This window comes from Vigna unguiculata, chromosome 4 (genome assembly GCF_037176805.1).
Source record: "Vigna unguiculata cultivar grain cowpea cultivar isolate G323 ecotype 2 chromosome 4, ASM3717680v1, whole genome shotgun sequence".
Taxonomy (NCBI): domain Eukaryota; kingdom Viridiplantae; phylum Streptophyta; class Magnoliopsida; order Fabales; family Fabaceae; genus Vigna; species Vigna unguiculata.
This window is the reverse complement of record NC_140795.1, coordinates 42,822,632-42,834,149: the sequence shown is the minus strand read 5'-3', so window position 1 is coordinate 42,834,149 and position 11,518 is coordinate 42,822,632. Positions and strand designations below refer to the sequence as shown.

General features: G+C 31.9%; 2 protein-coding genes across 3 annotated transcripts; one reads left to right on the top strand and one right to left on the bottom strand.

Moving 5' to 3' along the window:
• Positions 1-214: 214 nt before the first annotated feature.
• Positions 215-4,382, top strand: LOC114182627 (NADH-ubiquinone oxidoreductase-like protein). The gene is made up of 2 exons (XM_028069529.2): positions 215-653; positions 3,971-4,382. Exons 1-2 carry the CDS (start codon positions 341-343, stop codon positions 4,165-4,167), a joined length of 510 nt encoding a protein of 169 aa, XP_027925330.1. The 5' UTR covers positions 215-340; the 3' UTR covers positions 4,168-4,382.
• Positions 4,383-5,243: 861 nt separating this feature from the next.
• Positions 5,244-9,579, bottom strand: LOC114181195 (receptor-like protein EIX2). 2 transcript variants are annotated; one of them, XM_028067571.2, is made up of 3 exons: positions 7,456-9,579; positions 6,113-6,447; positions 5,244-5,459 (listed from the first exon to the last, which is right to left on the bottom strand). In XM_028067571.2, the coding sequence occupies exons 1-2, from the start codon at positions 9,500-9,502 to the stop codon at positions 6,116-6,118; spliced, it is 2,379 nt and encodes a 792-aa protein (XP_027923372.2). In that variant the 5' UTR covers positions 9,503-9,579; the 3' UTR covers positions 5,244-5,459; positions 6,113-6,115. The 2 variants fall into 2 exon arrangements, with proteins under 2 accessions (XP_027923372.2, XP_027923373.2); XM_028067572.2 differs by lacking the exon at positions 6,113-6,447.
• Between the last annotated feature and the right edge of the window lie 1,939 nt (positions 9,580-11,518).

The window sequence follows — 11,518 nt, the reverse complement described above, 5'->3', positions numbered from 1 at the left end:
TCTAAAAAAATATATTATGTTAATTTGATATATAAATAATTTTATATTAATATCTATTTGTATATACCGATTTATGAAAGAATAATCCGATTGAATATTAATGTATTAAAGTTAGCGATTTCTTTATTCTTTTCCGGAAAGTTTCAAATTAAAAAGTAAAAGCCTTTGGGAAACGGGCTATTTACAAGCCCACCCGATTTGGGCCATTTGGGCCAAGGAGCTACAGGCCCAATCGGGGGCTTCTCCATTTCGAAGCCACGCACGCTCTCATTTCTCTGTGAGACTCGAACAGCAGCATCGTGTTTGGAGACATTGGGGGAGAGTGAGATCGTAAGTGAAGATGTTTCTACGTGCGGTGGCGCGGCCGTTGATGGCGAAGGTTAAGGCTTCCACGGGGATCGTGGGGTTGGAGGTGGTGCCGAACGCGAGGGAGGTGCTGATCGGACTATACAGCAAGACGCTGAAGGAGATCCAGAAGGTTCCAGAAGACGAGGGTTACCGCAAGGCGGTGGAGAGCTTCACGAAACACCGGTTGGGCGTGTGCAAAGAGGAGGAGGACTGGGAAGCCATCGAGAAACGGCTCGGTTGCGGCCAGGTCGAGGAACTCATCGAAGAGGCTCAGGATGAGCTCAAGCTCATTTCCTATATGATCGGTATTCTCCATTGCTTCTTCCTTTTTATTTAATTTTCTTTAAATATTTTGTTATGAATTTCCCGTTGAGTGGTTTGGTGGATGATCCTGTGTGGGTTGTGAAATCAATTAATCTAATGGTAGAGTAATCTGGATTCGACTTTTGTATATTTTTTTTTTGTCGGTTTTAATTGGCAATTTCAATTTCGTCGTGATCCTTGATATTGCATAGAATTGCTAAAAATGCGGCTTTTGCGGTAGCAAATGTGGTCGTGCAAATGATGAATTTCTTAGGTTTAGTTAAAATTTTTGTTCTATGAAATGACCGCTGGCAGGTCATCTAAGGTTACTGTTGATTTTTGTGATAAGAGTATGACCATACTAAATCCTTTGGACTTGTATTATTCTCACAGTTTCTGATTAGGATCTTGATCTTGTGTTAAAACCTTTGCATTGCTTTACAGATTTTCAAATACTTGTTCAAACATTATCATCAGTGACATTTTAATAGTAATTGTGCTGTGTTATGCTATCCTGCTCAAACATTTTGGATTGAGTCAGAGGTACGATAAAGATAGTAAATGCAATATGAAAGTCAGTTAGTTCTCCATCAGTCATGTTTATCACCAACATTATGCAAAATTCCGTAACATAGCTCTATCAAAGCCGTCTATACTATACATTATGCTCTCTCCCAGGCCAATCAGAGTTTGAACTAAATGAAGGGGAGCAAAACTCCTTTGAATATATATTCTCCTGTACATGCAATTTTCTAACAAATACATTTTCAAGCCTAGCAATTGTTCTGCAACCACTTCCTCATTTTTGTTACTTTTCACTGCCCATGAGAATTTTTTAGCCTGTTCAAACTATGAATGTGTAGTTACATCTTGTGAGCATTCCATTTTTTTATCCACAATCTGTACCTATTGTGCACAATATTTATGAATATCTGTACAATGCCGAAGTTGGAAATTTACCAATCTAGTGCAATTTGGAATGGTTAATTTTTTTTTAAACTTATAAAGGTGGGTACCTTCGTACTTTTTTAAAAATTTACCTATTTTGGTTATTTTGTTTCCAAATTGCACCAATATAGTAAAAATCCCGCCAAAGTAATGGGTAATACTTAAATAATTCATAATACATTTAGAGAATATTAATTGTATTGGGTAGAGTTCAAGCATTAACTTTGGGGCATTTTTTTCAAATGTAATGCAATCTTAACTGGATGAAAGAAAGTTGACAGGAAAGAGAATCTTATATCATTGCAACATTTGGGAGGGGGTAGTGATAAGTGGAAGGGAGATACTTTACCTTAGCTGAGCTTTTTCTTCCTAGGAAATTGCACTAAGTTTCATTTCTGTGTAAGAATAATTAGCTATTGATTGCAAAGGATGAATATACTCTAGTTTCATATAAACGTTTGAACTTTTGTTAGAGATTGATATCAATTTTCGGTTGATTTTGTTGCTTAAAAGTGGATGAGTCAAATTATTGTGTGGAACAAAGTTGCATGTACATTTCATCTCCTGATTTACTTATCCCATTATGATATATTATAGGGTCACTATATCCTCTGTTATCCTTTAAACTATTTATGTGAGTCTTCAGCAATTGTAGTATTGGTAAATGATAATTAACAACCAATCATTGTCATTCATCATCTGTTGCATAAAAAAATATTTTATTTCCTAGGCTGGTCATGGTTGTAAACTATTTCCTATACAACTTGTAAACTATAAGAGCATTTAGTATATAATGCAGCTCGGTCAATATTGGTCTTGATGGTCCTGAATATATTTCACTTAAGATCATATGCATGAGAAATTCCTTAATTTTTAAGCATCTAAACTTATGGTCTTTATAGCTTACAAATCTAAGTGTAGTTAGCCTTGATTTTTTTGTACATGGTTATTGAATTGAGATTTGAATCGTGATTATTTTGTTACAAAATTTTTTGTATGTCTTGGTGTGACAACTTGGTCTGGAATAGGTTGAGTAGTAATTTTAGTGCTCTTTGTCCACATGTGTATACTGTGTATATGAATGGGGATTTTACCTTGGTTAGGGTATTTTGAATTTTGCTAATCCAGGTTGTTCACATTATGAATTTGGCAGTTGTTGGCTTTTCCTTTTATCACAAATGCAGCCTAGTTCCAAAGTCTTTTGTTATTTCTTGACAATGGTTTTAACTTTGACTCTTCCTTGCTTTAATTGAAATCTACATTTTTTCTGTATCTCCTAATTTTTGCTGTTTTATAATCATTCTTCTCACTATATAACAAAAATTAACTTGCCGTTTCAAGTTTCATTATTTTTACTTTAAACCAGACATTGAACTAAAATTTTCGTCATGGAATAATGAAAAAGTATAATTATTTTGGAATTCTTTGACAACATTGTTTTCACTCTTATTCAAATTTTTGAGAATGGGAACCCAAGTAAAAACAAAATAACATTTTTGCATGTAAAAGTGAATACGAAAGAATATGTTCTGCATTCAAACAAATATTTATGACTTAGTCTCTATATGTATTATGAATCTCAATTTTGTTCATCCATGTGCAAATTTATTATTTATTTGAAGAATTTGAAATTCTTTGAAGGAAAATGACTTGTCTGTGTGAGAAAATTAAAATAAAATTGAAATTGAAGAATTTTAAGAAAGTATATTAAATAACTAAAATAATAGAATTTGAAATTCACTCAAAAAATAAGAAAATTGAAATTTCAGAAGTTGTGGAATTTATCAGTGGTTAGGATGAAAAAGTGCATAGGTCCAAAAAGTCGGGTCTAGGTCCGAAGGTTGAGTTGAGTTTGGGTAGAAGGGGAAGTCGAGTCAGGCCCGATCTGAAGTCATGTTGAGTTGGCCTGGATCGAAGGTTGAGCTGAGTCCACACGATTGAAGGTCGTGCCGAGTCAGCACAATCGAAGGTTGTGCCGAGTCGACCGAAGGTCGAGTCAAGTGGCTTGGACAGAAGGTTTAGCGGAGTCAAATTCTTAATCTAGTTTCTACGTGCAAAGGATCAAATTAAGAATGTGTTACACACATCCCAATTAAGAATGTTCTGCTCGTAAAACAACCAAATTAATAATGTACATGTATAAGCACCAAAATAAGATTTCGTAAGGGTATTCAGAGTGACAGAGACTAAATTGATAGTCTAAACTTAAAAGGATAAATTTAATGAGTTTTTTACATATATATAAACCAAAGTTAGAACTCACAAAATATATATAGATTAAATTTAAATTACATGCGTACCTTGAAATGTTTTTGCATCAATTGATTAGAAATATGATTGACATATATTGAATGTATATCCTTGAATGCAGAGTGGGAACCGTGGGGTGTTCCAGATGATTATGAATGTGAGGTGATTGAGAATGATGCACCTGTTCCTAAGCATGTTCCTCTCCACCGGCCACCTCCTCTCCCTACAGAATTTCACAAGACACTAGAGACACTTTCGTCGCAATCAGGAAAAGATACTCCTCCTGCTACCTCTACTGAATCACCGTCCAAGACATGATTTGCGCCCACTTTAGATCTTTGGTTGATCAATTTGACCATATTTTTCTTTTCTATGTTGAACTGTTGTAGTTTGCATGAACTATTTTCAGACTTGAAGCAGTTTTTTTTGGTAGAAAAGCTGAGCTTCTAAATAACTTGAATGGTTTGGAATAACAAGTGTTTCTTGTTTCAATTTACAAGTAAATAATATTATGCATGGAATAATTTAGCTCACAGATTCTTAATTAATATTTTATTTATTTATCTGGATTACACCACTGTCGAATATGTCTACATAAACAAAGTGAAGTACTATTCCAGTGAGTCCGCTGGACGGTTTCTTTCTCCAAATACGTTGAAACTGCATAATTAACATTGTCTCGTTCACCTTCCAAACTGAAATTTCAAGAATTCTGTTTGGCCTATCAAAATTTTCCCATCTGAATCACACACTTACCATTACATTATTTTTCATATGCTCAGGAATTCGTATCACATTTATAACATTAAATGGCCCAGTCAGAATATTAGCTTTTCAAAAGTTTGCTTAATCACACATGAATATGATGATAAGAAGTCATGTCAGGAGTAAGTTAGAAATCCTGCATTCTATCATCAACCTCTCCAACATTCTACTTTTGCGATTTCTTGGTTTTAAAACATCCCAAATTTAATATAAATTTCCATTATTTTATACATTATGCGATGTTTGTTTGACATAACTCGCATATCCTTGGCAATATATTTCTCTACTTTACTTTCTATTCTCAACTCTGAACTTATTCTATAATTTCATTTGCAACACACCCTTATTTTATATTCAATATTTAAGATGTCTTGAATTTAAAATGACTATTTTTCATTTTACTTTTTGATCAACTATATGTATATAGTAAATATTTAATCTCTATAAATAAGTTTAAAACGGTGGTCATCACGTTATACGTATAAAATTTCTCCATAAAGTGTTTTACAAAATTGGCAACAAAGGCACTCATCAAGATAATGAAACTTTCCTTAAGCAAATATATGAAATGTAATTAACTAAAAAATATGTCAGACCGAAGTTTGGATTATAAGAAAAGTAAGAGTGAATTATTAATAAAATGTATGATAATTTATATTTCACTACAAAGCACAATGCTTAATGACGTTTATAATTTAATAAAAAGTAAAACTTCAAACAATAAGAACATGCAGACTATAGTTTCCAATTGACAGTGAAGATGTTTTTTATCAGCATACTAAGGGAATTTGAAGAAACCATTGCCTTGAAAGATGGAGTCGTACAAGAGGATGGATTCCAAGTGCCTGAAAATTGAAAAATAAAATGCAACGAATGTTAGTTATTCGAAATGTGTACATTAAAATAAACAAAATTCCCATTCTTATTCACTAGAAAAATATAGTTGATATGTTTAAAATTTGGAGTAATAAGAATAATAATCAAGTTAATTAAAAAAAAAAAAAACTAATGATAGATAAAAAAAACTATGGAAAAGAACATGATTTCACGGTAGCAAGGGAAACCATTGTTTGTTTATAAGACCATCAAGTGTTGAACATCAATGATGTTATTGCTATTTTATTTCGTAATCATGCAAACTTTTCATTCAAATTTTGAAAAAAGGTTGTCCAGGACATAGTTTTATTATTACTTTTTAAAGTAAATAAACACTAAATGCATTCAACATTCAAACAAGCAAGAAATCATGATCTTGATTAGTTAACATGCATGTTTACACATTTAATTGCTCTTGCGCAATAAATCTTATGTCTTTGACATAATTAGTTTCAAAACTAACTAATTGAATTGTAAAGATTGGTTCAATATTTAACATACAAATTATACGTTAGTTTTATTTTAATTAATTAAATGTTGTAGAAATAATAAAAAAGATATATGATAATGCACATATAATATACAAAGACAGCATAATTATATAATATTATAATGTTATTACCTGCTAATCTTTCTCGAGCTTAAGCACTCTAGCAAAGATTGCTATCTTGACATGAACATTGTCTTCTAAATTATTCAAGAAGTTGAAATATGCACGTTGCCATGAACGTTTCAATAAGAGCGAGCCAAATACCATCCAAAAGCTTATAATAAATCCAATTGCCATACTTATAAAAAAGTCATTATTGAACAACGAATATTCATATTTATCTTTATGAACTTTAATATTTGGTTCTTGTGTTGACCCACCTTCAATACATAATTTCTCAAGTGGTGGTCCACAAAGATCAAGATTATCTTCATAAGTGGATGTACTAAAACTTTGTAATTGTGTACCTGTTGGGATTTCTCCAATTAGATGGTTATGTGACAGATCTAGCACACCAAGTCCATAAATTTGAGCAAGACTTGGAGGAATTGAACCAACAAGTAGGTTTCTTGACAAATCAAGGGAATCAAGTGATGCTAACTTTCCAATGTTTGAAGGAATTTTTCCAATCAAATTGTTTCTCGATAAATTCAATGAAATCAATCCACTTAATTTCTCTATTTCTACAGGAATTTCTTCTGAGAAATGATTACTTGAGAGATCAATGCTTTTTAAAAGTGACAAACCTTCCTTTATAAAAATATGTTTTGAACCTTTCCATGTCAACCATGCACTTAAATCAAATGACATGCTATAGTTAGACCAATATGAATGAGTTTCATAATATATGGAAGATGTTAATTGAGCCATTGAAGTAAGGTTGTTTATGCATTTAGGAATTTTTCCAGATAAGTTGTTTATTGAGAAATCTAAGAGATGAAGGTTTCTTAGACAACAAACCTTAAATGGTAAACTCCCAAAGAATTGATTCTTTCTCAAACTTAAAAATTTCAAATCTTCTCTTGTTCCAATCCAGTCAGGGATAGATCCTGATAATTTGTTTTCTGACATATCAAACATTACTAGCTTTGTACAATTTCTTATGGACAAAGGGATTCCTTCTACTAAATTGTTGTTACTCAACAACAATGCTTCAAGATTAAGAAGCCATCCCATTGAAGTAGGAATTTGTCCTGAAAATTTATTATGACTCAAATCTAAATAAACTAGTGAGCTCATTTGTCTCCAACAATCTGGGATATCTCCGGATAAATGATTATATGAAATGTATAATTGGTTTTGAATTGAAATTGTACCATCTCCACATAAATATGAAAGATGATTTGAGAATTTATTTTTTGATAAATCAAGAATTTGAGAATTCCGTAGAAATAGAGGAATAGAACCTTCAAATTGATTTGATCCAAGGACCATGGACCTAGAAACATATGTTGATGAAAGATTTGGAATTGTACCTTGTAGATTATTGTTTGAAATATCCATTCTCATCACTTTTTGTAGAGGTAATTTAGTCCAAAACCATTCAGGAATAATATCTGATATTGTAGCATTTGAAATGTCAATATTAATAAATTTTTCTTGCGACTCCAACCATTTGGGAAATGTTGGACCTAGCTTGCAAGATCCCAATTCTATCGTTAACAATTGAAAAGGTGGGACCCAATTTTGGGTAAATGCCAAGCGCAATGAGTTGTGAGATAAGTCCAAGTGTTGTAACTTAGACATATTAGCAAAGTGGTAGTCAGTCAACACACCCTTTAAAGAATTTGAATTCATGTTGAGGCACTCCAATGTAGGTGGAAATTGAATCTCCTTAGGAATCTCTCCATTTATCTTATTCTCCATAAGATATAATGTTTTCATAGATGTGAATATGGAGAAGTCGGGTAAGGTGCCATTGATTTGATTACCGCTTAGACTTAATTGTTCCAATGAATATCTAACACATCCAGACAAGTGAGAAATTATCATTGGAAGCTCATCACTTAAGTTATTATCAGACATGTCCAAGGAGAGTAATGAACATGCATCCCCAAATGATTTTGGAATTCCACCTTCTAATGAACTTGAGCTGATTGACAAATTCTCCAAAGTAGATGGTAACTTCACACCTTCCGGTATCCTTCCACTTAACCGATTTCTATCAAGAAATAGTGTTTTCAAAGAGGAGAATACCGAAATGTCAGTCAAAGTGCCAGTGATCGCATTATATCTCAAATTCAAATCTTGCAATGAGTGTTTAATGCAACTACTGGACAAATTACCAAGAATGTAGGGAAGGTGTTCAGGCAAATAGTTTGAAGCCATGTTTAGAGATTGTAAGGTGCATATATTTGTGAAAGATTTAAAATCCATGACCTTGAAATTATTATCAGAGAGGTCAAGATGCCTAAGCGAATTCTTGAGCGTGCCAAAATGACTTGATGTGGAACTTTCCAAGAGGTTACAATGAAGGTTAAGGTCAACAAGGTTGGAAGTGATGTTTGACACCCACTGGAATACCAATGGTGACGTTAAGGTGTTCCAACTAAGATCAAGGACAGAGAGGGAAGTAGAAGAATTGAACTTAGACGGTTTGGATGAGAGAATGAAATGATCGGAAAGGTTACAATCAACTAAACTTAGTTGTCTTAGTTTGGGTAGCTTGGCAATCACTTGCAGCCAATTATTAGAACGATCAAGAATCGATACACCTATCAAGGAAAAATGGGTTAAAAAAGGGAGATTTGAGAGCCACTGACCTCCATCTTCAATTTTTATACCTCCTCCTCCAAGATAGAGCTGTTCCAACTTGGTGAGATTTCCAAGTTCGGACGGTATATTTCCTTCAAAATTATAGCAGTTGAGACGAAGATGTTGTAATTGGGAGAGATTTCCAAGATAAGATGGTATATTTCCTTCAAGAAAATTGTTCCCAAGATCAAGATATTGCAACTGGGAGAGATTTTCAAACTCACGAGGGATTGAACCGTTCCAAAAATTACTAGCAAGATTTAAGTATTTCAATTGAGAAAGAGAGCCTAACTGCCTTGGAATTTCTCCACCAAAATCACAAAACGACAGATCAAGGTATTTCAAGTTTTTGAGAGAACCAAGAAACTCTGGGATGTGACTGTCTTCAAAGGAATTATAACTGAGGTCCAAATATTGTAATTGTTGCAACTCCATCAACGACTTGTGGATCTCTCCGCCTATATATTTATATTCATAATATACATATTCGTCAGGAAACCCACCGGGAAGGTGGAGGCCTATAATATGATCGGTGAGGTTGGTGCAGCGAATCCCCTCCCATTGGCAGCAGTGAGGAGTGTTCCACGAAGAGAGCATGCCGAAGTCATCAACAATGGCAGCCTTGAATTGGAGCAGTGCTTCCCTCTCCTCTGGAATGCATCTGATTTTCTGTTCACCGTGAACAACCTGCGACACCACACACACCATAAACATCATCAATCCTAATCGAACTGGATTCTTCATTGACATCGTTGTGGGTGTTATCATGACAAAGGAAAAGTGACGAATAAAATGCAGTAGTGAGTATTCAAACTGGATTGGTATTGATGACTTAAGCACTCTCCATAACCACATATATATATAACATTCAATGCATCCACTGTTCATAAATCACCAAACTCAAAACTACTGCGGCTGCCATTCTTTTCTTGAATTCATACTTGCCAAAAAGAGTTCCATCCTTGAAAATTTTCAAAAATTATTTAGCAACACCTTTACAACTTTTCCAGAGCTAAACAATTATTATTTCTATTTCATATTTTACAATTTTGCTATATTAATTACTTTTGCTTAAGTGTTATTAATATCAACCAAAATTTTTACCATAGTTATCGTTTTCCTGTTCTTTCATTACTTTTTATATTTGGACCATTTAAATATGAATTTTTATATTTGCGTATATATTTCTATTCTATTTTTTAAAATCTTTTTAGTGTATAAATGATATAAAAAATTGTATTGACTCTATCAATTTTATTTTTATCCTGTTTAAAAGCTAATACAAATTACCTAGGAATTTGTATCTTAACTTCAAAATTTATTCCAGTCTTTTAATGTATCTAAAATAAAACAAGAATATATATTTTTTTTTTATAGTTACGGATTATGACTTAAGTTTTAGGTAATTTTCTAGTGTAATGTTTGAACTAAGTTTTAGATATGATTTTTTGAATATAATGTCGAAAAACAAATTAAGATAACTTCCAAAACTTAATTAATAAAAGTGAATTACACAAGTCATTAAAAAGATAAGAAAATCTAATATTAGAATATTTTCAATTGTTGGGATTCAGTTTCATATGATTTTTATTATGTTTATACTATTTTATGTGAACATATGATTCTATCTAAATAGTTTCATGTAAGTAAAAAAATTTGGAGAAGAAGACTCGAGCAATCATCACGTCAAACAATAAATGCAACAGTTGTATGGTCGAACAAAACCAAGAAAACTTTGAAAATTGAGTCATCCGTATTCCACAAAATTTTTAACAATGATTTCAGAGTTCAATTTGTCTTGGTGTTATATTCTAAGACCAAAAAAAGTACGATCTCTTGTGGTAAGATCCAACAACAATTACATTCAGAGAGAAAGCGCATTAAAATAAGAAAAATATTTGTTGACTATTAAATTTTAATAACTTTTTTCTTATAATTTTAGTTGAGGTGGCCACGTAACTTTTTATTTTTTCCATTTTCTTATTATTCTATATTCTAAAATTACTTATAGAATATTACTTTTAAGTTATAATAAAAAATTATTAAAATATCACTGTCCTTGAAATAAATGAACAGGACAAAGTATGTCTTGTGGTAGAAACTCATTATAAAACTCACTTATAGTTGATAAAGATATTCTTAAGAATCAAAAATATTAATCGAAAATCTCACATGAAGACATAAAAAATTTGAATAACATAAAATATAATTATAACTATTGAGCCAAAGTTTTGTGTTAAAAGGCGGTAGGGTAGTCTTCAATAAAAGCCAGAATCAAAAGCTAGAATTTATCATAAACTTTTATAATCTTTAAAAGCTAATACAATTCTAGGAATTTTTTTCTTGAATTCAAACTTTATTTCTGCAATTTACCGAGTCTAAAATAAAAAGGAATATATTTTTTAAATAATGAACGATTGTCACTTAAATTTTAGATATTTTTTTACTGTAATGTCGAACTATGTTTTTGATATAATTTTTTACTGTAATGTTGAAAGACAATTTACAAATAATATAAAAATCTTAATAAAACGTTACACAAGTCTCTAAAAAATAATAAAATTTAATATTTTTTTTCAGTTATTAGTGACCAAAAGTTGTCAGTTACTATAATGACCAATTTAGATATTGATTTGCAAAATAAAAAATTATTGGTTATTAAAATAGTTACTATTATGAATAAAAAATTATAATTAATCGCTAAATTAGTCACTAATTAATTAAAGACTAATTTAAAAATCAATTCCCTTGGTAAGAAAAACCTTAGTAACTAATGTTTAGTGA

Bases quoted from the DNA above. Each gene is read 5' to 3' on its own strand.
- LOC114182627 (XM_028069529.2), top strand. From the start codon at position 341: ATGTTTCTACGTGCGGTGGCGCGGCCGTTGATGGCGAAGGTTAAGGCT. The intron at 654-3,970 runs GTATTCTCCATT...CCTTGAATGCAG, and splicing joins GCTCATTTCCTATATGATCG to AGTGGGAACCGTGGGGTGTT.
- LOC114181195 (XM_028067571.2), bottom strand. From the start codon at position 9,502: ATGATAACACCCACAACGATGTCAATGAAGAATCCAGTTCGATTAGGA. The intron at 6,448-7,455 runs GTACAATTCCAA...AAATCCCAACAG, and splicing joins TTCAAACAATAATCTACAAG to GTACACAATTACAAAGTTTT.